The sequence below is a fragment of the Nerophis ophidion genome, linkage group LG02 (genome assembly GCF_033978795.1).
Source record: "Nerophis ophidion isolate RoL-2023_Sa linkage group LG02, RoL_Noph_v1.0, whole genome shotgun sequence".
Taxonomy (NCBI): Eukaryota; Metazoa; Chordata; class Actinopteri; order Syngnathiformes; family Syngnathidae; genus Nerophis; species Nerophis ophidion.
This window is the reverse complement of record NC_084612.1, coordinates 87645788-87673162: the sequence shown is the minus strand read 5'-3', so window position 1 is coordinate 87673162 and position 27375 is coordinate 87645788. Positions and strand designations below refer to the sequence as shown.

General features: G+C 38.2%; 2 protein-coding genes across 2 annotated transcripts in view; one reads left to right on the top strand and one right to left on the bottom strand.

Moving 5' to 3' along the window:
* The window catches only part of LOC133548078 (CD48 antigen-like), a 183213-nt gene that overhangs the window by 132742 nt on the left and 23096 nt on the right, over positions 1-27375 (bottom strand). The window lies entirely within an intron of this gene.
* LOC133547939 (tryptophan 5-hydroxylase 1-like) lies at positions 1837-27375 on the top strand. The gene is made up of 11 exons (XM_061893404.1): positions 1837-2725; positions 5690-5824; positions 9784-9961; positions 10048-10145; positions 10218-10285; positions 10365-10561; positions 18489-18624; positions 18697-18823; positions 21401-21496; positions 24846-24979; positions 26335-27375. The coding sequence occupies exons 2-11, from the start codon at positions 5690-5692 to the stop codon at positions 26525-26527; spliced, it is 1362 nt and encodes a 453-aa protein (XP_061749388.1). The 5' UTR covers positions 1837-2725; the 3' UTR covers positions 26528-27375.

The window sequence follows — 27375 nt, the reverse complement described above, 5'->3', positions numbered from 1 at the left end:
GTCCAGGGTGTACCCCGCCTTCCGCCCGATTGTAGCTGAGATAGGCGCCAGCGGCCCCCGCAACCCCAAAAAAGGGAATAAGCGGTGGAAAATGGATGTATGTATGTATGTATGTATATATGTATATATACATACATACATGTTGGGCGGCATAGCTCGGTTGGTAGAGTGGCCGTGCCAGCAACTTGAAGGTTGCAGGTTCGATTCCCGCTTCCGCCATCCTAGTCACTGCCGTTGTGTCCTTGGGCAAGACACTTTACCCACCTGCTCCCAGTGCCACCCACACTGGTTTAAATGTAACTTAGATATTGGGTTTCACTATGTAAAGCGCTTTGAGTCACTAGAGAAAAGCGCTATATAAATATAATTCACGTCACTTCATATGTATGTTTGTGTGTGTGTGCGTGTGTGTGTGTGTGTGTGTGTGTGTGTGTTTAAAGAGAAAGAGAGACAGCCTGTACATATAAATGTATGCGTTTTAATATAATAATGAAATTGATATATAATTAATAATTATTCTAATTGATTAAAGAGTTTGGGAATGTTCAACCACTACCTTGTTTACTTCCGTGACAAGCTCCTTAAAGTTTTTTAATCAATCAGGAATAATAAGCAACTAAAATGTGCCAAACATGGATAAGTAGTGTTTTGCATTCTTCCCATCATCTTTTGTAATGGATTTAAATAAGGTGTCATTTTGGGGTTTTGTTCAATGTTGATTTCATGTCTTGTTATAAGACCCACAAAGTTCAATGTGTAACCATGCTTGTTGAATTTTTTTGCGCCGGTCGCTCGGCGCATCGTACGATGCCGTGAAGAAACTGGCCACGGTGAGTAAAGACACACGTCAGACCTCAAATGTAGTGTCATCAAAGGTGAAACAACACCCGAGCCACAAATAAAGCTGCGGAGTCACGACAGTGTGACGTGTTGTGCTACAGCTGTCTCACGCACGTGTTTAAAATGCAGTTATATTTTTCTTTTTACTCTGTTCTTACTTGTTTTAGCATGTTTCTTATTTATTTTTTACCCTGTTCCTACTTGTTTTAGCATGTTTCTTATTCTACCTGTTTTTACTTGCTTTAAGCATGTTTCTTATTTATTTTTACCCTTTTTTTTTCCTTGTTTTTTGTACGCTTTGATTTATTTTTTACCATGTTCTTGTTTTTAGCACTTTTTTTACCCAGTTTTTACTAGATTTCTGCATGTTTCAAATTAACTTTTATCCGTTTTTTAACTTGTTTTTAGCATGTTTCTTATTCTATTTTTTTTTACCATATTTTACTTGTTTTAGCATGTTTCTTATTCTACCTGTTTTTACTTGCTTTAAGCATGTTTCTTATTTATTTTCACCCTTTTTTTTACTTGTTTTTTGTACGCTTTGATTGATTTTTTACCATGTTCTTGTTTTTAGCACTTTTTTTTACCCAGTTTTTACTAGATTTCTGCATGTTTCAAATTTACTTTTATCCGTTTTTTAACTTGTTTTTAGCATGTTTCTTATTCTATTTTTTTACCATGTTTTACTTGTTTTTAGCATGTTTCCTATTTATTTTGACCCTGTTATTACTTGTTTTATGTTGCACCACATATGTTTTATACTTCCAGTTGTATCACTGTTCTACACTCTTACTTCCTGTTTAGTCAGTCACCATGGTTCCTCATTGATCCCACCTGCTAATCACGGTTTCTGCACACCTGTCACTTTTTGATTACTCACCTATTTAAGCCCGTCCCTTTTCGTCATTCTTTCCGGGACTCTAAATTGCCTTTGAGCAACATTCACGACTGTCTTCTACCCGTATGTATTTTCTCGCTAGCTCTTATGCTAAGCCACTAGATATTACAGCTTTCATGCTGAATGTTTTTTTTTGTTTACTCTTTTGTGTGCTTCGTGCCAAGTATAGTTTTTGTATTTTCTATTCCTAGCTTTCATGCTAGCGCCCTTGGTTTATTTTTGTCCGTTAGCTCCAGTGTTTTTGTTCATAGTCTGTTTTTGGTAAGGTTAATAAATCATTTAAACTTACCGTTGCTGTGTTCATGCCGACGCATCCACGAAGGGACCAATTTGGCATCACTATGCCAACCAGTCGTAACATTTTAAGCATGTTTCTTATTTATTCTGACCCCGTTTTTTACTTGTTTTTAGTACATTTTCATTTCTTCTTTACCCTGATTCTCTTTTTCTGCTCTGTGACTAGGGAAGGTTGTTTGGATTGGGTCATATCAGTAATTACTGTGTTACATCTACTTAAAAAACACAGATATTGGCAGTTTGTTAATAAAATGGATACACTACATCAAATTGTTAAGCTCGTGTTTGAGCACCCCCTGTGATATACCATTGGACCAACTAGGATCTTTTTGTCCGTCTTGTGAATTCCAGAGTGCAGTTTTTTTTAACCAGGTTGACGTGAAGGTTGCACCACCCATTGAGGCACACCTCCCACTGATTAGTGTCTTGGGTGATGTTCTTATCCGAAATGTGATTTTACTCTTATGACCATGTCTCATTAGGTTTGAGTCATTTGGTGCCGGACACACACACACACACACACAGACACACGCACACCCACGCACACACACTTTCTCTATATATAAGATGCAACAGTAGATTGATAAGGCTTGGAAGTGTTTCCCGACAGGCGTGTCAAAGAGGTGCACCAGGTTGAACTTTGCAGAAGAACTTGTCGTGACTTCGGACCAGCAGAACCCCCAAGACTCAGTAAGTAGCACCCACATGCTTTGAGAAACTGCATTTTTTCTTTTTACAACTTCTCTCATTTTTATTTGTTATTTGTATTCATTTGTGTTGAAAGGGGGTTGAGGGTTAAACATTTCACCCTTTTTTTGACCAATTTCAATGATAGTAGGGGTTTTTATTTTGACTAATGAGTTAGTGTTCATTTTCAGGCGTTGGATTAATTTGTCGATTTTAAAAACGATATTCATACCAAATTACTGGTTCGTTGTTTGAGTTTACAAACATACTAAAATGGAATGATGCTGCCCCACCTACCCTTTCTCATTAAATATAGGACATAATGCTCAATCTTAAATTAGAGAAAATAATATTCATGCGTGGTGGTTCTGAACACAATTTTTTTTTAAATATTTGGAAGCCATTACCAGCAGGAACAATACATTAAAAAAACGTTGAGAACTTGTTGAATTAGGTCTTGGCGTTCAGCAACTCAAACCTAACGTTGAAACAACATGCTTTTTAACAACGTTTAATGAATGTTGGGTTGTGACGTTGATTTGACCATTGAATTTTGGTCATTTTCCAACCAATATTTTCCAACACAAACACAACGTTGAAACGACGTGCTCTTAGACAACGTTTAATCAATGTTGGGTTCTGACATTGATTTGACCATTGAATTTTGGTAATTTTCCAACCAATATTTTACAGCACAAATACAATGTTGAAACAACATGCTTTTTGACAACGTTTAATCAATGTTGGGTTCTGACATTGATTTGACCATTGAATTTTGGTCATTTTCCAACCAATATTTTACAAAACAAACACAACGTTGAAACAACATGCTCTTTGACAACATTAAATCAATGTTGGGTTCTATAATTGATTTGACCATTGAATTTTGGTCATTTTGGAACCAATATTTTCCAACACAAACACAACGTTGAAACGACATGCTCTTAGACAACGTTTGATTAATGTTGGGTTGTGACGTTGACTTGACCATTGAATTTTGGTCATTTCCCAACCAATATTTTACAGCACAAATACAACGTTGAAACAACATGCTTTTTGACAACGTTTAATCAATATTGGGTTCTGGCATTGATTTGACCATCGAATTTTGGTCATTTTCCAACCAATATTCTACAACACAAATACAAAGTTGAAACAACATGCTTTTTGACAACGTTTAATCAACGTTGGGTTGTGAGGTTGATTTGACCTTTGAATTTTGGTCATTTTCCAACCAATATTTTACAACACAAATACAACGTTGAAAAAGCATGCTTTTTGACAACTTTTAATCAATGTTGGGTTCTGATGTTGATTTGATCTTTGAAATTTGGTCATTTTGCAACCAGTATTTTCCAACACAAACACAACGTTGAAACAACATGCTTTTTGACAATGTTTAATCAATGTTGGCTTTTAACGTTGATTTGACCATTGAAAATTGGTCATTTCTCAACCAACAATGTGGATTCAACTTTAGACATCAACGGTCGCAACATGCTTTTATTTGACAATGTTTAATCAACGTTGGGTTGTGACGATGATTTGACCATTGAAATTTGGTCATTTTGCAACAAATATTTTACAAAACAAACAAAGATGAAACAACATGCTGTTTGACAACGTTTAATCAATGTTGGGTTCTGACGTTGATTTGACCATTGAATTTTGGTCATTTTCCAACCAATATTTTCCAACACAAACACAACGTTGAAACGACATGCTCTTAGACAACGTTTGATTAATGTTGGGTTGTGACGTTGACTTGACCATTGAATTTTGGTCATTTTCCAACCAATAATTTACAGCACAAATACAACGTTGAAACGACATGCTTTTAGACAACGTTTAATCAATGTTTTTTTGACCATTGAATTTGGGTCATTTTCAAACCAATATTTTCCAACACAAATAACACATTGAAACAACATGCTCTTTGAAAACGTTTAATTAAAGTTGGGTTCTGACATTGATTTGACCATTGAAATTTGGTCATTTTCCAACACAAACACAACATTGAAACGACATGCTCTTAGACAACGTTTAATCAATGCTGGGTTGTGACGTTGATTTGACCATTGAAATTTGGTCATTTCTCAACCAACAATGTGGATCTAACGTTAGACATCAACTGCTCTTCAGGGGATTTTTCCCTGAAGGGCAGGGAAACCTGCGAAACAGGCTTGTAGGGATGAAATAGCCTCTGTGTTTTTTCCTGACCGAACGTGTGTATATGTATATATATATATATATATATATATATATATACATATATATATATATATATGTATATATATATATATATATATATATTTATATATATATATATATATATGTATATATATATATATATATATATATATTTATATATATATATATATATGTATATATATATATATATGTAAATACATATATATATATATATGTATATATATATATATGTATATACATATATATATATATATATATATATATATATATATATATATATATATATATATATATATATATATATATATATATATATATATATATATACATATATATATATATTTCTTTTTTTTTATTATTTTATTTATTTAATTTTTATTTATTTTATTTTAAAGCTTAAATCTCTAGATCAACTTCGGACCCATCGATTTTAAGTTTTTATAATTTCTTTGGCAAAAACATGTATAAAGTAAAAAACTGCCTACATGGCAACTTTGCAATTCCAATTTTTATGTGTTTTTTTGTTATAGATATTATAAAATACGCAGCGGGCTGTTGAAAAAAAAAAAGAAGCTACCCCCTGGCCACACTTTGGACATGCCTGCTCTAAAAGCTTGTTGTTGCACTGTTTTAATTTCACATTTTTTACTTTAAGTGTCATGCAAGCGTAAAAAGAAGTAAGGCATGACATTCATTGAGTTGATGTTTACAGCGTTTATATGTTTTAATGTGTGTGTCTCTCCCATGTCAACATAGATGGACAAAGGAACACATACCAGTAAAAGTGAGCAGGGCAGCAATGGAAGCGCCTCTGAGCAAGGCAGGGCCACGATCGTCTTTTCTCTGAAAAACCAAATCGGTGGCCTGGCTAACGCTCTCAAGGTATTCCAGGTGAGTGCGTTTCCACTGAAGATGTTTTTAAAGCAACAACAAAATACAGTTTATGGGTCAATGCAAGAATCGATGCCATTCGCTTGTTGGACGCCAACTCTCTCAAAGTAAACTTCAATGTCTGTCTCTTTTCAACTCTAAACCTCATAATAAGTATATTGAACGACTCAAAATGCGTATATTGGCTCATCTCAGGCAACTTGATTTTCTTTTAGTACAAGGTTCTTAAAGGCCTACTGAAAGCCACTACTACCCACCACGCAGTCTGATAGTTTATATATCAATGATGAAATATTAACATTGCAACACATGCAAAAACGGCCGGGTTAGTTTACTAAATCGCAATTTTAAATATCGCGCCAAAATATCCTGCTGAAACGTCTCGGTATGATAAGGCTTGCGCATGACGTCACGGATTGTAGATGACATTTTGTTCCAGCATCGTTCCCAGTTATTAAGTCGTCTGTTTTCATCGCAAAATTCCACAGTATTATGGACATCTTTGTTGCTGAATCTTTTGCAATTTGTTCGATGAACAATGGAGACATCAAAGAAGAAAGCTGTAGGTGGGAAGTGGTGTATTGCGGCCAGTTTTATCAACACAAACACAGCCGGTGTTTCATTGTTTACATTCCCGAAATATGACTGTCAAGCTTTACTATGGAACAGAGCGGTCAAGCGAACACGGTTGGATTGGACCACACACACAAAGTACAGTGTATTATGCAGCGATCATTTCGAAAGATCGTGTTTCGAAGAGAGTCCCTTGCGAAGGGCAGAGATGGGTATCGCCACCACCCGTCGACTGGTGCTGAAGAAAGGTGCGGGGCCGACCTTCAGGTTGTACAGGTACGACCATATAATCTCACTAAAAAACTAGTAACACAATAAGCAGATAAGGAATTTTCCGGAATTATCCCAGTAAATGTGTCTAATAACATCTGAATCGCTCCCACTGTATGGCCTTTTTTTTTTTTTTTTTCTAGTCCTCCACTCTCACTTTCCTCATCCACGAATGTTTCATCCTCGCTTAAATTAATGGGGAAATTGTCGCTCTCTCGGTCCGAATCGCTCTCGCTGCTGGTGGCCATAATTGTAAACAATGTAAGGATGTGAGGAGCTCCACAACCCGTGACGTCACGCGCACATCGTCTGCTACTTCCTGTACAGGCAAGGCTTTTTTATTAGCGACCAAAAGTTGCAAACTTTATCATCGATGTTCTCTACTAAATCCTTTCACCGAAAATATGGCAATATCGCGAAAATGATCAAGTATGACACATAGAATGGACCTGCTATCCCCGTTTAAATAAGAAAATCTCATTTCAGTAGGCGTCTAAGCAGAGGATGCCTCACTTGAGTAACAGGAGTGAGTTTTTAAGCATAGAATAAGCAAATACATGAAATAGCGGCAAGCAAATAGCACATTGACACAAACATATTACAGTGATTAAACAAAGAATGCATGATAGAAATAAATAACATTAAAGTGTACACAAAACTACACCCTTGTGTAATTTTTCATATTGTTGTTGATCAACCAGAGTTTGTGGGTCTGATGGACCCGTTGCATTTTGTGGCTTTTAATGCCTCACAATCAAACAATTTTATGTTCAAATACTGAACAGATGTTTATTGGGATAAGGTAAACATACATTTTTTTGATTGTGAGGCATTAATAACCACAAAATGCACTGGGTCCATCAGACCCACAAACGCCGGCTGAGTAACAACAATATGAACGTTGCACAGAAAATTTCTCTGCCAGTTTCTGCATCCCACAGGGATTCTTCTTTTGTGTTTCTGCACCTGCGGTTCCCACACAAGGTTGCAACATTGTTTGTCAACACTGTCTGCTCTCATTTTCTCGCACATTTGACCCTCTGATATTCTGTGTACCTACACTCTGTCACCCTCCTGTCTAGGCGTTTTGTGTCATGGCATTTCGTGTCACAGCATTTCATGTAATGGTTTGTGTTATATTGTTTCGTGTTACTGCGTTTCGTGTTGCAGTGTTTCGTGTTACGACTTTTCGTGTTACAATTTTTTGGGTTACGGTGTTTCGTATCACAGCGTTTCATGTTATGGAGTTTTGTGTTATTGTGTTTCGTGGTACTGCGTTTCATATTACAATTTTTTGGGTTACGGCGTTTTGTGTTATGGTGTTTGGTGTTATCGCATATACTGCATTTCATGTTATTGCTTTTCGTGTTACAGCGTTTCGTGTTGCGGTGTTTCATGTTACGACTTTTTGTGTTACAATTTTTTGTGTTATAGCATTTCGTATGACGGTGCTTTGTATTACGGCGCTTTGTATCACGCCGTATCGTGTTATAGTGTTTTTTGTTATTGCGTTTTGTGTCACGGCCTTTCATGTTACTGCGTTTCTTGTTACAGCATTTCGTGCTGTGGTGTTATCGCATTTCGTGTTACTGCATTTCGTGTTACTGTGTTTCGTGTTACTGCGCTTCGTGTTGTGGTGTTTCTTGTTATGACTTTTCGTGCAACAATTTTTGGGGTTATGTCGTTTCGTATCAGAGCGTTTCGTATCACGGTGTTTTGTATCACAGTGTTTTGTATCACAGCGTTTCGTATCACGGCATTTCGTGTTACAGCGTTTCGTGTTGCGGTGTTTAGTGTTACGACTTTTCATGTTACAATTTTTTGGGTTACGGCGTTTTGTGTTATGGTGTTTGGTGTCATCGCATATACTGCATTTCGTGTTACTGCTTTTCGTGTTACAGCGTTTCGTGTTGCGGTGTTTCATGTTACGACTTTTTGTGTTACAATTTTTTGTGTTATGGCATTTCGTATCACGGTGCTTCGTATCACGGCGTTTCGTGTAATGGTGTTTTTTGTTATTGCGTTTTGTGTCACGGTCTTTCATGTTACTGCGTTTCATATTACAGCATTTCGTGCTATGGTGTTATCGCGTTTCGTGTTAGTGCGTTTCGTTTTACTGCGTTTCGTATTACTGCGCTTCGTGTTGTGGTGTTTCTTGTTATGACTTTTCCTGCTACAATTTTTTGGGTTATGTCGTTTCATATCAGAGCGTTTCGTATCACGGTGTTTTGTATCACGGTGTTTTGTATCACAGCGTTTCGTATCACGGCATTTCGTGTTACAGCGTTTCGTGTTGCGGTTGTTTCGTGTTACGACTTTTCATGTTACAATTTTTTGGGTTACGGCGTTTTGTGTTATGGTGTTTGGTGTTATCGCATATACTGCATTTCGTGTTACTGCGTTTCGTGTTACTGCTTTTCGTGTTACAGCGTTTCGTGTTGCGGTGTTTCATGTTACGACTTTTTGTGTTACAATTTTTTGTGTTATGGCATTTCGTATCACGGTGCTTCGTATCACGGCGTTTCGTGTAATGGTGTTTTTTGTTATTGCATTTTGTGTCACGGCCTTTCATGTTATTGTGTTTCATGTTACAGCATTTCGTGCTATGGTGTTATCGCGTTTCGTGTTACTGCGTTTCGCGTTACTGCGTTTCGTGTTACTGCGTTTCGTGTTACTGTGTTTCGTATTACTGCGCTTCGTGCTGTGATGTTTCGTGTTACGACTTTTCCTGCTACAATTTTTTGGGTTATGTCGTTTCATATCAGAGCGTTTCGTATCACGGTGTTTTGTATCATGGTGTTTTGTATCACAGCGTTTCGTATCACGGCATTTCGTGTTGCAGCGTTTCGTGTTGCGGTGTTTAGTGTTATGACTTTTCGGGTTACAATTTTCTGGGTTACGGTGTTTCGTGTTAATGCGTTTCGTGTTACTGTGTTTCATATTATTGCGTTTCGTGTTACTTAATTTTACGTTACAGGGTTTCATGTGACATTTTTCGTGTTGCAGCGTTTTGTGTTGTATAAAATGAATCGTTAATAATTATTTCAATTAACAGCGCTAATTGAGAGACGACTGTACTGTGTAACAACAGTAACTTTGTCCTGTGACAACTGCAGGAAAAACACGTCAACCTGGTTCACGTCGAGTCCCGGAAGTCCAGACAAAATCATTCTGAATTGGAGATCTTTGTGGATTGTGACGGCGACCGCCGGCAGCTCGAAATGCTGACTCAGCTGCTCCGGAAGCAAACGGACATCGTTGAAATAGCTGTTGACTCCGCCCCCCCTGGTGACGGTAGGCTGCACAGTACAATGTGACCTCCCTGGTTTTTTAATGAACGGAAGCAATGTGGCGCCCTCTTCTGGTGTTGGTCGTTCCAGATGTTCCGGGTGTTCCCTGGTTCCCGAAGAAGGTCTCCGATTTGGATTTCTGCAACCAGGTTCTGATGTATGGATCAGAGTTGGACGCCGATCACCCGGTTTGTTGCTCTTGAAAGCGGCACAATTGTCCTTTTTGGAGCGCGTTGAAACGTGTGCGCTGGTTCCTGCAGGGATTCCAGGACAGCGTTTACCGCCAGAGGAGGAAACACTTTGCAGATCTGGCTTCCAACTACAAGCAGTAAGTTCTGTTTGTTCCCCCCCGATTCCAAGGAAGCAGATTAAACGACACAAATCATTTCCATTCTGTTGTCCGCCAGCGGAGACCCGATCCCTCGCGTGGAGTTCACGGCGGTTGAGGTGCAGACCTGGACTCGGGTGTACCGGGAACTCAACAAGCTGTATCCCACCCACGCCTGTCGGGAATACTTGAAGAACATCCCCCTGCTGGTGGAGCAGTGTCACTACAGGGAGGACAACATCCCCCAGCTGGAGGATGTTTCATGCTTCCTCAAAGGTGCGCCATGCATCTTATTTCCTGTAACCCACACAATAGGTCAAAAACATGTTACACAGCGTCATCTATACTTTTTTTTTAAAGGCCTACTGAAATGAGATTTTTTTCTATAAACGGGGATAGCAGGTCCATTCTATGTGTCATACTTGATCATTTCGCGATATTGCCATATTTTTGCTGAAAGGATTTAGTAGAGAACATCGACGATAAAATTCACAACTTTTGGTCGCTGATAAAAAAGCCTTGCCTGTACCGGAAGTAGCAGAAGATGTGCGCGTGACGTCACGGGTTGTGGAGCTCCTCACATCTGAACATTGTTTACAATCATGGCCACCAGCAGCAAGAGCGATTCGGACCGAAAAAGCGACGATTTCCCTATTAATTTGAGTGAGGATGAAAGATTCGTGGATGAGGATAGTGAGAGTGAAGTACTAGAAAAAAAAGGGCGAGGGCAGTGGGAGTGATTCAGATGTTATTAGACACATTTACTAGGATAATTCTGGAAAATCCCTTATCTGCTTATTGTGTTACTAGTGTTTTAGTGAGATTATATGGCCGTACCTGAAAGTGGCCACGGGTGTGGTGACCGCCAGTGTCTCTGAGGGAAGCCACGTTTCTCGACGAAGCGAAGCGAAGGCAGCCGTTAGGGGCTGAGCTTTTTTTCCCCCTCCTCCACGGTGGAAGCATCCCACGTTCAGGGGCGGCCGGTCGGAGGAGGCAAGACAGTCCGCAGCTGACTCTTTGACAGGTGCACGAGGAACGACGCAAGCTCTCCGCTCATGTCTACAGTAAGAGCCGACTTATTACCACAATTTTCTCACCGAAACCTGCCGGTTGACATGTGGTCGGGAACCATGTTCGCTTGACCGCTCTGTTCCATAGTAAAGCTTCACCGTCATCTTTCGGGAATGTAAACAAGGAAACACCGGCTGTGTTTGTGTTGCTGAAGTCAGCCGCAATACATTGCTTCCCACCTACAGCTTTCTTCTTTGACGTCTCCATTATTAATTGAACAAATTGCAAAGGATTCAGCAACACAGATGTCCAGAATACTGTGTAATTATGCGATTAAAGCAGACGACTAATAGCTAGTATCGGGGCTGGAACAAAATGTCCGCCACAATCCGTGACGTCAGGCACACTCGTCATCATACCGCGACGTTTTCAACAGGATACTTTGCGCGAAATTTAAAATTGCAATTTAGTAAACAAAAAAGTCCGTATTGGCATGTGTTGCAATGTTAATATTTCATCATTGATATATAAACTATCAGACTGCATGGTCGGTTGTAGTGGGTTTCAGTAGGCCTTTAATAGCATATTACGGTAAATGGAAAAACTGTTCAACTTTACGGTAAAATTCAAACAACTGAGATGACAATTATTTACCCAAAAATCTATGGTCGTTGTTTTGACTGAAAAACAGTAACACTTTTATTCTTTTACCATAAAACCTATGGTCATGTTTTACAGCATATTACTATAAATGGAAAAACAGTACTACTGTTTATTTTACTGTATATTTCTGGCCACTGAGCTGACAGTTATTTACTGTAAAATATATGGTTGTTGTTTTTACAGTGCCTTACTGTATTTCCTGTTCACGGTTACCTAGGCGACAGGTCAAAAACATGTTACACAGCGTCACCTATGCTTTTTTAAATAGCATATTACTGTAAATGGGAAAAAATGTAAAACTGTTATTTTTACGTTAAAATTCTGGCGACTCAGTTGACAATTTTTTACTATAAAATCTACAGTCGTTGTTGTTTTGACAGTGCATTAATGTAAATTGAAAAATGGTAACACTTTTATTTTTTACTGTAAAATCTACAGTCATTGTTTTTACAACTGAGATGACAATTTTTTACCCAAAAATCTATGGTCGTTGTTTTGAATGAAAAACAGTAACACTTTTATTCTTTTACCATAAAACCTATGGTCATGTTTTACAGCATATTACTATAAATGGAAAAACAGTACTACTGTTTAGTTTACGGTAAATTTCTGGCGACTGAGCTGACAATTCTTTACTATAAAATCTAGGGTCGTTGTATTTACAGTGCCTTACTGTAAATGGAAAAACGGTATCACTGTCATTTTTCTGATCCAATTCTGGGGACTGAGTTGGCACATTTTTACCATAAAATCTACAGTCAATGTTTTGACAGTGAATTATTGCAAATTTAAAAACGGTAACACTTTTATTTTTTACTGTAAAACCTATGGTAATTTTTTACAGTATATTGCTGTAAATGAGAACACTGTAAAATGTTTTTTTACGGCATAATTCTGGCGACTGAGCTTAAAATTTTTACTATAGAATCTGCGGTCGTTGTTGTTTTGACAGTGCATTACTGTAAATTGAAAAATTGTACCTTTTTTTTTTTACTGTAAAATCTACAGTCATTGTTTTTACGGTGTATTACTGTAAATTGAAAAACAGTACTACTGTTTATTTTACGGTAAATTTCTGGCGACTGAGCTGACAATTCTTTACTATAAAATCTAGGGTCGTTGTATTTACAGTGCCTTACTGTAAATGGAAAAACGGTATCACTGTCATTTTTCTGATCCAATTCTGGGGACTGAGTTGGCACATTTTTACCATAAAATCTACAGTCAATGTTTTGACAGTGAATTATCGCAAATTTAAAAACGGTAACACTTTTATTTTTTACTGTAAAACCTATGGTCATTTTTTACAGTATATTACTGTAAATGAGAACACTGTAAAATGTTTTTTTTACGGCAAAATTCTGGCGACTGAGCTTAAAATTTTTACTATAGAATCTGCGGTCGTTGTTGTTTTGACAGTGCATTACTGTAAATTGAAAAATGGTAACACTTTCATTTATTTTTTTACCGTAAAATCTACATTCATTGTTTTTACAGTGTATTGCTGTAAATGGAAAAACAGTACTACTGTTTATTTTTTACGGTAAATTTCTGGCGACTGAGCTGACAATTCTTTACTATAAAATCTAGGGTCGTTGTATTTACAGTGCCTTACTGTAAATGGAAAAACGGTATCACTGTCATTTTTCTGATCCAATTCTGGGGACTGAGTTGGCACATTTTTACCATAAAATCTACAGTCAATGTTTTGACAGTGAATTATCGCAAATTTAAAAACGGTAACACTTTTATTTTTTACTGTAAAACCTATGGTCATTTTTTACAGTATATTACTGTAAATGAGAACACTGTAAAATGTTTTTTTTACGGCAAAATTCTGGCGACTGAGCTTAAAATTTTTACTATAGAATCTGCGGTCGTTGTTGTTTTGACAGTGTATTACTGTAAATTGAAAAATCGTACCACTTTTATTTTTTACTGTAAAATCTACAGTCATTGTTTTTACGGTGTATTACTGTAAATTGAAAAACAGTACTACTGCTTATTTTACGGTAAATTTTTGGTGACTGAGCTGACAGTTCGTTACTATAAAATCTAGGGTCGTTGTATTTACAGTGCCTTACTGTAAAAGGAAAAACGCTATCACTGTCATTTTTATGATCCAATTCTGGGGACCGAGTTGACACATTTTTACCATGAAATCTACTTTCGTTTTTACAGCTAATTGAAAAACTACCACTTTTATTTTTTACCTTAAAATCTATGGTCACTGTTTTTACTGTAAATGGAAAAACAATACCACGTGAATTTTGGTGAATGAGGTCACAGTTTTTTACCGTAACATCTATGGTCGTTGATTTCATTGTGCATTATTGTAAATTGAAAAACCACCACGATTATGATTTTCACTATAAAATTTTTGGTCGTTGTTTTTACTATGTATTACTGTAAATACAAAAACAGAACCACTGCTATTTTTACTATAGAATTGAGAACTGAGATGACAAGTTTTTTACCCCAAAAATCTGCTGTCATTGTTTTGACCGTAAATTATTGTAAATTGAAAAACAGTAACACTTTTGTTTTTTACCGTAAAACCTAAGGTAATTTTTTGCAATATATTACTGTAAATGAGAAAACTGCAATTTTTTTATATTCACGGTTAAATTCTGGCGACTGAGCTGAGAATTTTATACTATAAAATCTACGGTCGTTGTTGTTTTGACAGTGCATTACTGTAAATTGAAAAACGGTACCACTTGTATTTTTTCTACCGTAAAATCTACATTCATTGTTTTTACAGTGTATTACTGTAAATGGAAAAACAGTACTACTGTTTATTTTTTACAGTAAATTTCTGGCGACTGAGCTGACAGTTCTTTACTGTAAAATCTAGGGTCGTTGTATTTACAGTGCCTTACTGTATTTCCTGTTCAGGGTTACCTAGGCGACAGGTCAAAAACATGTTACACAGCGTCATTAAATTAATAGCATAATACTGTGAATGGGAAAAAATGTAAAACTTTTATTTTTACGTTAAGATTATGGCGACTGAGCTGACAATTTTTTACTATAAAATCTACGGACGTTGTTGTTTTGACAGTGCATTACTGTAAATTAAAAAATGGTAACACTTTCATTTATTTTTTTACCGTAAAATCTACATTCATTGTTTTTACAGTGTATTGCTGTAAATGGAAAAACAGTACTACTGTTTATTTTTTACGGTAAATTTCTGGCGACTGAGCTGACAATTCTTTACTGTAAAATCTAGGGTCGTTGTATTTACAGTGCCTTACTGTATTTCCTGTTCAGGGTTACCTAGGCGACAGGTCCAAAACATGTTACACAGCATCATCCATGCTTTTTTTAATAGCGTATTACTGAAAACTTTTATTTTTACTGTAAAATTCTGGCAACTGAGCTGACAATTTTTTACTATAAAATCCACGGTTGTTGTTGTTTTGACAGTGCATTACTGTAAATTGAAAAATGGTAACACCTTTATTTTTTACCGTAAAATCTACAGTCATTGTTTTTGCGATGTATTACTGTAAATGTAAAAACAGTCCTACTGTTTATTTTTCGTTCAATTTCTCGCGAATGAGCTGACAATTCTTTACTGTAAAATTTAGAGTCGATGTTTTTACAGTGCCTTACTGTATTTCCTGTTCAGGGTTACCTAGGCGACAGGTCAAAAACATGTTACACAGCGTCATTAAATTAATAGCATATTACTGTAAACGGGAAAAAATGTAAAACTGTTATTTTTACGTTAAAATTCTGGCGACTGAGCTGACAATTTTTTACTATAAAATCTACGGTCGTTGTTGTTTTGAAAGTGCATTACTGTAAATTGAAAAAATGGTAACACTTTCATTTTATATTGTAAAATCTACGGTTACAGTGTATTACTGTAAATGGAAAAACATTACTACTGTTTATATTTTACGGTAAATTTCTGGCGAGTGAGCTGACAGTTCTTTACTATAAAATCTAGGGTCGTTGTATTTACAGCTAGTGCCTTACTGTATTTCCTGTTCAGGGTTGCCTAGGTGACAAGTCAAAAACATGTTACACAGCATCCTCTATGCTATTTTTAATAGCATATTACTGAAAACTGTTATTTTTATGGTAAAATTCTGGCGACTGAGCTGACAATTTTTTACTATAAAATCCACGGTTGTTGTTGTTTTGACAGTGCATTACTGTAAATTGAAAAATGGTAACACCTTTATTTTTTACCGTAAAATCTACAGTCATTGTTTTTGCGATGTATTACTGTAAATATAAAAACAGTCCTACTGTTTATTTTTCGTTCAATTTCTCGCGAATGAGCTGACAATTCTTTACTGTAAAATCTAGAGTCATTGCTTTTACAGTGCCTCACTATATTTCCTGTTCAGGGTTACCTAGGCGACAGGTCAAAAACATGTTACACAGCGTCATTAAATTAATAGCATATTACTGTAAATGGGAAATATGTAAAACTGTTATTTTTATTTTAAAATTCTGGCGACTGAGCTGACAATGTTTTACTATAAAATCTACGGTCGTTGTTGTGTTGAAAGTGCATTACTGTAAATTGAAAAAATGGTAACACTTTCATTTTATATTGTAAAATCTACGGTTACAGTGTATTACTGTAAATGGAAAAACATTACTACTGTTTATTTTTTACGGTAAATTTCTGGCGACTGAGCTGACGGTTCTTTACTATAAAATCTAGGGTCGTTGTATTTACAGTGCCTTACTGTATTTCCTGTTCAGGGTTGCCTAGGTGACAAGTCAAAAACATGTTACACAGCATCCTCTATGCTACTTTTAATAGCATATTACTGAAAACTGTTATTTTTATGGTAAAATTCTGGCGACTGAGCTGACAATTTTTTACTATAAAATCCACGGTTGTTGTTGTTTTGACAGTGCATTACTGTAAATTGAAAAATGGTAACACCTTTATTTTTTACCGTAAAATCTACAGTCATTGTTTTTGCGATGTATTACTGTAAATATAAAAACAGTCCTACTGTTTATTTTTCGTTCAATTTCTCGCGAATGAGCTGACAATTCTTTACTGTAAAATTTAGAGTCGATGTTTTTACAGTGCCTTACTGTATTTCCTGTTCAGGGTTACCTAGGCGACAGGTCAAAAACATGTTACACAGCGTCATTAAATTAATAGCATATTACTGTAAATGGGAAAATATGTAAAACTGTTATTTTTATTTTAAAATTCTGGCGACTGAGCTGACAATTTTTTACTACCAAATCTACTATCGTTGTTTTGACAGTGCATTACTGTAAATAAAAAAATGGTAACACTTTTATTTTTTACCGTAAAATCTACGGTCATTGTTTTTACGGTGTATTACTGTAAATGTAAAAACAGTCCTACTGTTTATTTTTTAGGTCAATTTCTGGCGACTGAGCTGACAGTTCTTTACTGTAAAATCTAGAGTCATTGTTTTTACAGTGCCTTACTGTATTTCCTGTTCAGGGTAACCTAGGCGACAGGTCCAAAACATGTTACACAGCATCATCCATGCTTTTTTTAATAGCGTATTACTGAAAACTTTTATTTTTACTGTAAAATTCTGGCGCCTGAGCTGACAATTTTTTACTATAAAATCCACGGTTGTTGTTGTTTTGACAGTGCATTACTGTAAATTGAAAAATGGTAACACCTTTATTTTTTACCGTAAAATCTACAGTCATTGTTTTTGCGATGTATTACTGTAAATGTAAAAACAGTCCTACTGTTTATTTTTCGTTCAATTTCTCGCGAATGAGCTGACAATTCTTTACTGTAAAATTTAGAGTCGATGTTTTTACAGTGCCTTACTGTATTTCCTGTTCAGGGTTACCTAGGCGACAGGTCAAAAACATGTTACACAGCGTCATTAAATTAATAGCATATTACTGTAAACGGGAAAAAATGTAAAACTGTTATTTTTACATTAAAATTCTGGCGACTGAGCTGACAATTTTTTACTACCAAATCTACTATCGGTGTTGTTTTGACATAGCATTACTGTAAATAAAAAAATGGTAACACTTATACTTTTTACCGTAAAATCTACGGTCATTGTTTTTACGGTGTATTACTGTAAATGTAAAAACAGTCCTACTGTTTATTTTTTAGGTCAATTTCTGGCGACTGAGCTGACAGTTCTTTACTGTAAAATCTAGAGTCATTGTTTTTACAGTGCCTTACTGTATTTCCTGTTCAGGGTAACCTAGGCGACAGGTCAAAAACATGTTACACAGCGTCATCTATGCTTTTTTTTAAAATTACATATTACTGTAAATGGAAAAATTGTTAAAATTTACGGTAAATTGAAAAAACGCCAAGATTAGGATTTTTAGTGTAAAAAAATGTTGGTCGTTGTTTTTATTTTGTATTACTGTAAATAGAAAAACAGAACCACTGTTATTTTTACGGTAAAATTTTGGCGACTGAATTTTTCGACAAATTTATTGACAGTGAATGCACTCCTAGTTTGCTCGTATAGTTTTTGTCAAGATGGACTAAGCTTCGGTGTTTTAATTCTGTGTGTGAGCGTAGAGCGCACAGGTTTCTCCATCAGGCCCGTAGCAGGCTACTTGTCGCCCAGGGACTTCCTAGCAGGTCTGGCCTTTAGAGTCTTCTACTGCACTCAGTACATCCGCCACGCCTCAGACCCCTTCTACACGCCTGAACCGTGAGTGAGCACACATCCTCTTCTCCGCCGTGCCTTCTCCTACGTCACGTTCGGCCGTCCTCCCCTACGCAGGGACACCTGTCACGAGCTGCTGGGTCACGTCCCCCTGCTGGCCGAGCCCAGCTTCGCTCAGTTTTCTCAGGAACTCGGACTGGCGTCGCTCGGCGCCTCCGACGACGCGGTGAAGAAATTGGCCACGGTGAGAAAACACACACACGCCAGACCTCAAATGAAGTGTCATCAATGGTGAAAAAACACTCAAATGTTTACCAGAACACATAATAGCACATAAAGCTGCGGAGTCACGACAGTGTGACGTGTTGTGCTGAAGCCGTCTCGCACACGTCTTTAAAATGCATTCATCTTTTTCTTTTTACTCTATTTTTACTTGTTTTAGCATGTTTTTTTAATTTATTTTTACCCAGTTTTTACTTGTTTTAGCAGCTTTCTTATTTATTTTTTCTCGGTTTTACTTGTTTTATTACATTTTCATTTATTTTTACCTTGTTCTTGTTTTTGGCACATTTTTATTTTTCTTACCCTGTTTTTACTAGATTTTAGCGTGTTTTCTACTTACTTTTACCCTTTTTTTAAAACTTTTTTTTACCATGTTTGTTATTGATTTTTACTGGAGGAGTTCTACTGGAACTACTGGAGGAGTCCAAGTACCTAGGAGTCTTGTTCACGAGTGGGGGAAGAGTGGATCGTGAGATCGACAGGCGGATCGGTGCGCCGTCTTCAGTAATGCGGACGTTGTATCGATCCGTTGTGGTGAAGAAGGAGCTGAGCCGGAAGGCAAAGCTCTCAATTTACCGGTCGATCTACGTTCCCATCCTCACCTATGGTCATGAGCTTTGGGTCATGACCGAAAGGATAAGATCACGGGTACAAGCGGCCGAAATGAGTTTCCTCCGCTGGGTGGCGGGTCTCTCCCTTAGAGATAGGGTGAGAAGCTCTGCCATCCGGGAGGAACTCAAAGTAAAGCCGCTGCTCCTCCACATGGAGAGGAGCCAGATGAGGTGGTTCGGGCATCTGGTCAGGATGCCACCCGAACACCTCCCTAGGGAGGTGTTTAGGGCACGTCCAACCGGTAGGAGGCCACGGGGAAGACCCAGGACACGTTGGGAAGACTATGTCTCCCGGCTGGCCTGGGAACGCCTCGGGATCCCCCGGGAAGAGCTAGACGAAGTGGCTGGGGAGAGGGAAGTCTGGGTTTCCCTGCTTAAGCTGTTGCCCCCGCGACCCGACCTCGGATAAGCGGAAGATGATGGATGGATGGATAGATTATTGATTTTTACCCGCTTTTTTTTAACTTGTTTTAAGCATGTCTCTTATTCTATTTGACCCTATTTTTCTTGTTTTTAGTACATTTTCATGTACTTTTACCCTGTTCTTGTTTTGAACACATTTTTAGTTTCTTTACCCTGATTTTAGTAGATTTTACTGTGTTTCCTATTTACTTTTACCCTTTTTTACTCATTTTAGCGTGCTTCTTATTTATTTTGACTGTGCTTACTTTTTTTTAGCATGTTTCCTAAATATTTTACCCGGTTTTTATTTGTTTTAGACATGTTTCTTATTCATTTTTTACCCTGTTTTTTCTTTTTTTTTTTGTACATTTTCATTTATTTTCACCCTGTTCTTGTTCTTAGCACATTTTTATTTTTTACCCTGTTTTTACTAGATTGGGGTGTGTTTCTCATTTACCTTTACCTTTTTTTTTTTACTCGTTTTTAGCATGTTTTCTATTGAATTTTTCCCCTGTTAATACTTGTTTTAAGGATGTTTCCAATTTATTTCTACCCTGCTATTACTTGCTTTAAGCATGTTTCTTATTTATTTTTTACCCTGTTTTATGTGTTTTAGTACATTTTAATCAATCTTTCTCCTCTTTTTACTTGTTTTGAGCATGTTTTCTATTTATTTTTACCGTGTTTATTTTTTTCAACATGCTTCCTATTGATTTTTACTGTTTTTAGTATTTTTTTAATACATATATATTTACCTTTTTTTTTTTTTACAAGGTATAACAAGTTTTTTTTAATTTCTGCCCTGTTTTTACTTGTTTTTAACCGGTTTGGCCTGTAAAGACCCATTGTGATGATGTAATGTACTACACAAAAAAACATTCATTGATTTTGATTGACTGATTGAAATGCTAGTACAGTAATACCTTAGCTTTTTGCTATTAATCAATTCCAAAGGGTTTGTTGAAAACTGAAGCAATTTTTCCTGTAGGAAACATAAATCTAAGTCCAATTAACCTGTTCCAGGCACCCCAAAAACGTACACTTTTTAATAGACAAGGCTTATAATTTACATTGAACGTTACAAAAACAATAATTTAACATCACTTATAACTCTATTAAAGACTTTTAGCAGTAGCACCGTCATTTTTTTCGACTTATTCTGTTTCTCACCTTCTTTATCAAAATGCAAACCGAATAGGATCCAAGAATGAACGCTGTGTGCTCACATGACTTTCTTTGTTTACATGAAGTGATGCGTTCAAACAGGCGATCTTTAGCACAACACGTCACACTGTCGTGACTCGGCAGCTTCACCAGCTTGTACATGACTGACATCCGCAGGTAGGAACTAATCTTCAGGCAGTCCAAGCCCGCCGGATGATTTTGATCTGTGCTCACGCCAGAAAACTATCCTACTTTTGTGAGAATCAAACTAACAGCAGGGCGTACAAACATCGACCGTGCAAGAAAAAGGACTACTTTGTGACGATGTGTTGTTACATTGTCACGCTGCTGTTGTGTTACAGTGTTACTTCTTCACCGTGGAGTTTGGACTCTGCAAGCAGGATGGCAGCCTGCGGGTCTACGGAGCTGGACTGCTCTCGTGCATCAGCGAGCTCAAGGTGGAAAATAACGTCATAACACAGCTCAGGACACGTGACACGTTGGTTCATTAGATTCAGTTGGTAACTTCTTTTTGACACAATTAGGTAAAGAAAAATATCCACAAACTCTTTTACAAAGTGTTGATTAATGGGATCATGTCTTACGACATCCACCACATCGCAGGCAGTGCTGGTGTTACGGCGTTTCGTGTTACGGCGTTTTGTGTTGCGGTGTTTTGTATTGCAGCGTTTAGTGTAACGGTATTGCGTGTTGTAGCATTTGACTTTGCGCCGTTTGAATTTGCGGCATTAAACTTTGTGCTGTTTTGCGTTGCGGAATTTTGCGTTTTGGCGTTGCGGCGTTTCGCGTTACGGTGTTTAGGATTGCGGCATTTTGATTTGCGCCGTTTAGCGTTGCGGCATGGAGCAGTGCGCCATTTCGCGTTAAGATGTTTTGTTATGCGTCATTTTACAATACGGCTTTTTTGTGGTGGCGTTTCACGTTCGTATTACGGCGTTTCATGCTACACTGTTTCGTGTTTTGCCGTTTCGTGTCACGCTGTTTCGTGTTATGCCGCTTCGCGTTGTGCTTTTTCGCTTTTTTGCGCCATTTCGCGTTAAGATGTTTTGCCACGCTTCGTTTCACATTACATCATTTTTTTGTGGCGTCGTGACATGTTACGCCGTTACATGTTACGCTGTTACACATTACGGCGTTACATGTTACGGCGTTACATGTTACGGCATTTCACGTTACAGTGTTTCATGTTATGGTGTTTCGTGTTACGGCGTTTCGTTTTTACGGCGTTTCGTGGTACGGCGTTTCGTGTTGCGGCGTTTCATGTTACGGCATTTCGTGTTACGGCATTTCATAATACGGCGTTTAGTGTTGCAGCGTTTTGTATTATGCCGTTTGGTGTTGCAGCATTTCCTGTTATGTCATTTCATGTTATGGCATTTTGTGTAACAGTGTTTCGTGTTATAGCGTTTGACTTTTTGTGCTGTTTTGGGTTGCAGCGTTGCGCCATTTTGTGTTGCGTCGTTTAGTGTTGTGCCATTTTGCTTTGCACCATTTCACGTTACGATGTTTTGCTATGCGGCATTTCACGTTACAACGTTTTGTGTGGAGTCGTTACATGTTACGGCGTTACATGCTACGGCATTTCACGTTACGGCGTTTCATGGTACGGCGTTTCGTGTTACGGTGTTTCGTGTTACGGCGTTTCGTGTTATGGCGTTTCGTGTTATGGCGTTTCGTGTTATGGTGTTTTGTGTTGCGGCGTTTAGTGTTGCAGTGTTTTGTGTTGCGGAGTTTAGTGTTGCGGCATTTCCTGTTATGTCATTTCATGTTATGGCATGTTGTGTAACAGTGTTTTGTGTTATAGAGTTTGACTTTTTGTGCTGTTTTGGGTTGCAGCGTTGCGCCATTTTGTGTTGCGGCGTTTAGTGTTGTGCCATTTTGCTTTGCACCGTTTCGCGTTACGATGTTTTCCTATGCGGCATTTCACGTTACAACGTTTTGTGTGGCGGAGGTTTACGTTACAGCATTTCATCGCTACGGCGTTTCGCATTATGGCGTTTTGCGTCACGCCGCTTTGAGTTACGACGATTTGCGTTATGCCGTTTTGTGTTACGCTGTTTTCATACTGAAAATAGAAAAACGGTAGCAATGTTCTTTTTTCACAATTCCTTGCCACTGCCGTCGTGTTCTTTAGCAAGGCACCATCTTGCACCCAGTACCACTCACACTAACATACTAATGTAAGAATACCTCAGGGCAGCTTTGATGACAAAAGTTGCTTACCACCATCATCAGTGTGAGTGCGCTGTGAGTTCTCAATGTAAAGCGCTTTGAGTGTGTAGTAAATTGCTATATAAATCTAATAGATTATTACATTTTACGGGTTAAGAAAGTGTAGAAATAAACTTTAGTACAATGCCCCCAACCCTATAAGGGACAAGCGGTAGAAAATGGATGGATGGATGGATGGGTGGACTACCGTAATTCCTTCAATTGCCGCCGGGTATATAGTATGTGCCTGCTGGGAATTACTGCAGGGTAAAACTCGTTTCGCAAAATAATTAGCGCATGCTTAGCATTACCGCCGGCTCAGGATTAACGCCGGGTCAAACTCGTTTTGCAAAATATTATTTTTATTAGCGCATGTCTAGAATTTCCGCCGGGTCAAACTCGTTTCGCAAAATAATTAGCATATGCCTAGAATTTCCGCCGGGTCAAACTCGTCACGTCACGAGTGACACTTCACCTGTCATCATTTTCAAAAGGGAGGAGGCTGATTTCAATAATTTGAAATCGCATAAAGGGAAGAAGATTAAGAGCTATTGAGTAGGATTTAAGGTCCAAGCTATTGAATATGCTAAAAAGAACTGCAAGCAGCTATGTTTTATTAGTATACCGTAGCTGCGTGTGTCAAATATGAGTCATTCAATGACTCCCGCCTCCTGGTGGTAGAGGGCGCTAGTGATCCTTCTTGCGACTACTCGGCTGCAGAAGAAGTGACAACAAGCAGCAAGAGTGAGCAGCGATCGTTTATTTTTTCCATCTCGCTTGCACTTTTATGGAGGATTACATATCTAAAATAAAACCGTTTTCTAAACTGGACTTTCAATCGAAGCAGGAGGTAATAAAGGAAGATCTCCATCGAGACAGAGAGACTTTTAAAACTGAAGAAAGATAAGGAAGACCTCTATAAACCAGTTATCCATGTTTTTGATCAGAAGGAGCTGCGCAGGGACTTCATTTATAAGTAAAGTTAAGACCATAATAACGTTTTTTTTTTTATCAAATGTGAGTGTGATGGTATCCTTACATCACACTCAAAATTATAAACGCAGGCCTAAATTTACCGCATGCCTTTGGTGAGCGCCGGAGTGAGAAGAGGTTTTAAAATAATTAGCGCATGCTTGCCTTTACCACATGCCTTTGGTAAACACCGGAGTGAGAAGAGGTTTTAAATTAATTAGCGCCCCGGCGGCAGTTCAAGGAAATAGTGAATTATATTTATATAGCGCTTTTCTCGAGTGTCTCAAAGCGCTTTACATAGTGAAACCCAATATCTAAGTTACATTTAAACCAGTGTGGGTGGCACTGGGAGCAGGTGGGTAAAGTGTCTTGCCCAAGGACACAACGGCAGTGACTAGGATAGCGGAAGCGGGAATCGAACCTGCAACCCTCAAGTTGCTGGCACGGCCACTCTACCAACTGAGCTATGCCGCCCGGTCCAAATCATCAAGGATAAAGATGGTAGCTTTGAACCTGTCAAGGAAAGTTCCTATAAAATATACAGTGATAACTGAGCAGCATAGTGGTCTCTCTCCCCCCCTTTTGTTGTCATTTTTGAATCAGCACGCATTGACGGACAAGGCTCGCGTCCTTCCGTTCGAGCCCGCCGTGACCTGCAATCAGGAGTGCATCATCACGGCGTTCCAGGACGTCTACTTTGCTGCGGAGAGTTTTGAGGAAGCCAAGAACAAGATGCGGTGAGTGGAACGAAACAAGTACAAACCACGTTAAAGGGGAACATTATCACCAGACCTATGTAAGCATTAATGTATACCTTGATGTTGCAGAAAAAAGACTGTATGTTTTTTTTAACCGATTTCCGAACTCTAAAAAGGGGAATTTGGCGATTTAAACGCCTTTCAATTGTTCGCTGTCGGAGCGATGACCTTTCACCCGTGACGTTACAATGGGAAGCAATCCGCCATTTTCTCAAACACATTACACACACAAGTCACATCAGCTCTGGTATTTTCCTGTTTTTTCGACTGTTTTCCATACCTTGGAGACATCATGTCTCATCGGTGTGTTGTCGGAAGGTGTAACAACACGATCAGGGATGGATTCAAGTTGACGTACGTGGAGTGTGCATCGATTAGCATTGGCATGCTAATCGATGCTAACATTCTATTTAGGCTAGCTGTATGTACATATTGCATCGTTATGCCTCATTTGTAGCTATTTTTCCATCCAGCCTTTCCCTCCACCCACATTTAATGCCAAACAAACACGTACCAATCGACGGATTCAAGTACACCAGTGGTCAAAAGACGCGAAAGTCCCTCGTTTGTTCTGCACATTTTACCGACGACAGCTATGCTACGACAGATGTGTGGATATCCTGCGACACTCAAAGCAGATGCATTTCCAAAGATAAAGTCAACGAAATCACAAAGGTGAGTTTTGATGATGTAATTGACTTATGTGCTAATCAGACATATTTGGTCACGGCATGAGTGCCAGCTAATCGATGCTAACATGCTAGCTGTATGTAGATTTGTAGCTATATTTGCATCCAGCCTTTCCCTCCACCCACATTTAATGCCAAACAAACACTTACCAATCGACGGATTTAAGTTGCTCCAGTGGTCAAAAGATGCAATCGTTTGTTAGAAGGCGATCGCCGAATAGCTTCAATAGCTATTCTCTCAATAGCTTTAGTTTCTTCTTCAATTTTATTTTCGCTTCCTGCCTCCATACTCCAACCTTCCGTTTCAATACATGCGTAATCTGTTGAATCGCTTAAGGCGCTGAAATCCGAGTCTGAATCCGAGCTAATGTCGCTATATCTTGCTGTGCTATCCGCCATGTTTGTTTGTATTGGCGTCACTATGTGACGTCACAGGAAAATAGACGGTGGATTTTCAGATAGCGAAAATCCGGCACTTTAAAGCCTTTTTTCGGGATATTCCATGATGGGTAAAATTTTAAAAAAAACTTTGAAAAATAAAATAAGCCACTGGGAACTGATTTTTATTGGTTTTAACCCTTCTGAAATTGTGATAATGTTCCCCTTTAAAATGGAGGCGGCGTCGGACTTTTACCGTGTGTGCAGGGAGTTCGCCAAAACCATCCGTCGCCCCTTCGCCATCCGCTACGACCCGTACACTCAGAGCGTGGAGGTCCTGAAAGACGTGGGGAGCATCAGCAACATGGTTAAGGACATAAGACATGAGCTCGACATCGTGGAGGACGCCCTGGACCGGCTCTACAAGTGCCCCAGACTCGGAGGCCAGAGCGAAGAATAATTGAATTGAATTGAATTGGGTTCTTGGTAGATTTGAATCCGTAAGTTTCCTTTTGCTTTCCTTTTGTTTCAGGGTGGAGGAAAAAGTGTACTTTCCACCACATCCTTCTTAGGAAGTGTTCAGTCTTTTCTATGAGTCTTTGCCTGTAGTCCTTCTGCGCGGGTATGGGAATGTAACTGTCGCAAGAAACCTGATTGCCCTCTCAACGGAGGGTGCTTACAAACATCAGTCGTTTACCAAGCAAAGGTAACACGCAAGGACATTAACACATCCGACACGTACGTAGGATTAACCGAAGGAGCGTTTAAAACCAGATGGAATAATCGCAAGGCCTCCTTAAGAAACCAGACTTTGCGGAATTCTACAGAACTCAGAAAGCACATTTGGAACCTCAAAGACAATAATGTTGAATATTCAATAACATGGCAAATTGAAATATTTATTTCAAACCTGCACAGCACAACTAAACACAGTTTTTTTTTTGTTTTTTTTTTACATTTTGCCAGAGATATTTATGCAAGGCTTGAAAAGGGGTTGGAGGAAGCAGATGCTTATAATATCCCAACCCCACATTTAACATAAACAATATAATACAAGAACAATACAAGAAAAACTCCTGTAGACTAACAATACGATAGTACCACTTTTACTATGAGACAAGACGAGACAAAACACACACACACACACACACACACACACACCTTCTGACCATACACCTCTCTCCCATCGCTCCATGCTGAGGGCATCACTCTCTTTCCTCCTCGTACTTTTTCAGTACTTCTTTTATAATAATGGTCTTGGGTGGAAAAAAAATATGACTTAATGATTAAATTTGGAAATGTTGGAAA

Bases quoted from the DNA above. Each gene is read 5' to 3' on its own strand.
- LOC133547939 (XM_061893404.1), top strand. From the start codon at position 5,690: ATGGACAAAGGAACACATACCAGTAAAAGTGAGCAGGGCAGCAATGGA. The intron at 10,562-18,488 runs GTGCGCCATGCA...GTGTGAGCGTAG, and splicing joins TGTTTCATGCTTCCTCAAAG to AGCGCACAGGTTTCTCCATC. The intron at 18,625-18,696 runs GTGAGTGAGCAC...TCCCCTACGCAG, and splicing joins CCCTTCTACACGCCTGAACC to GGACACCTGTCACGAGCTGC.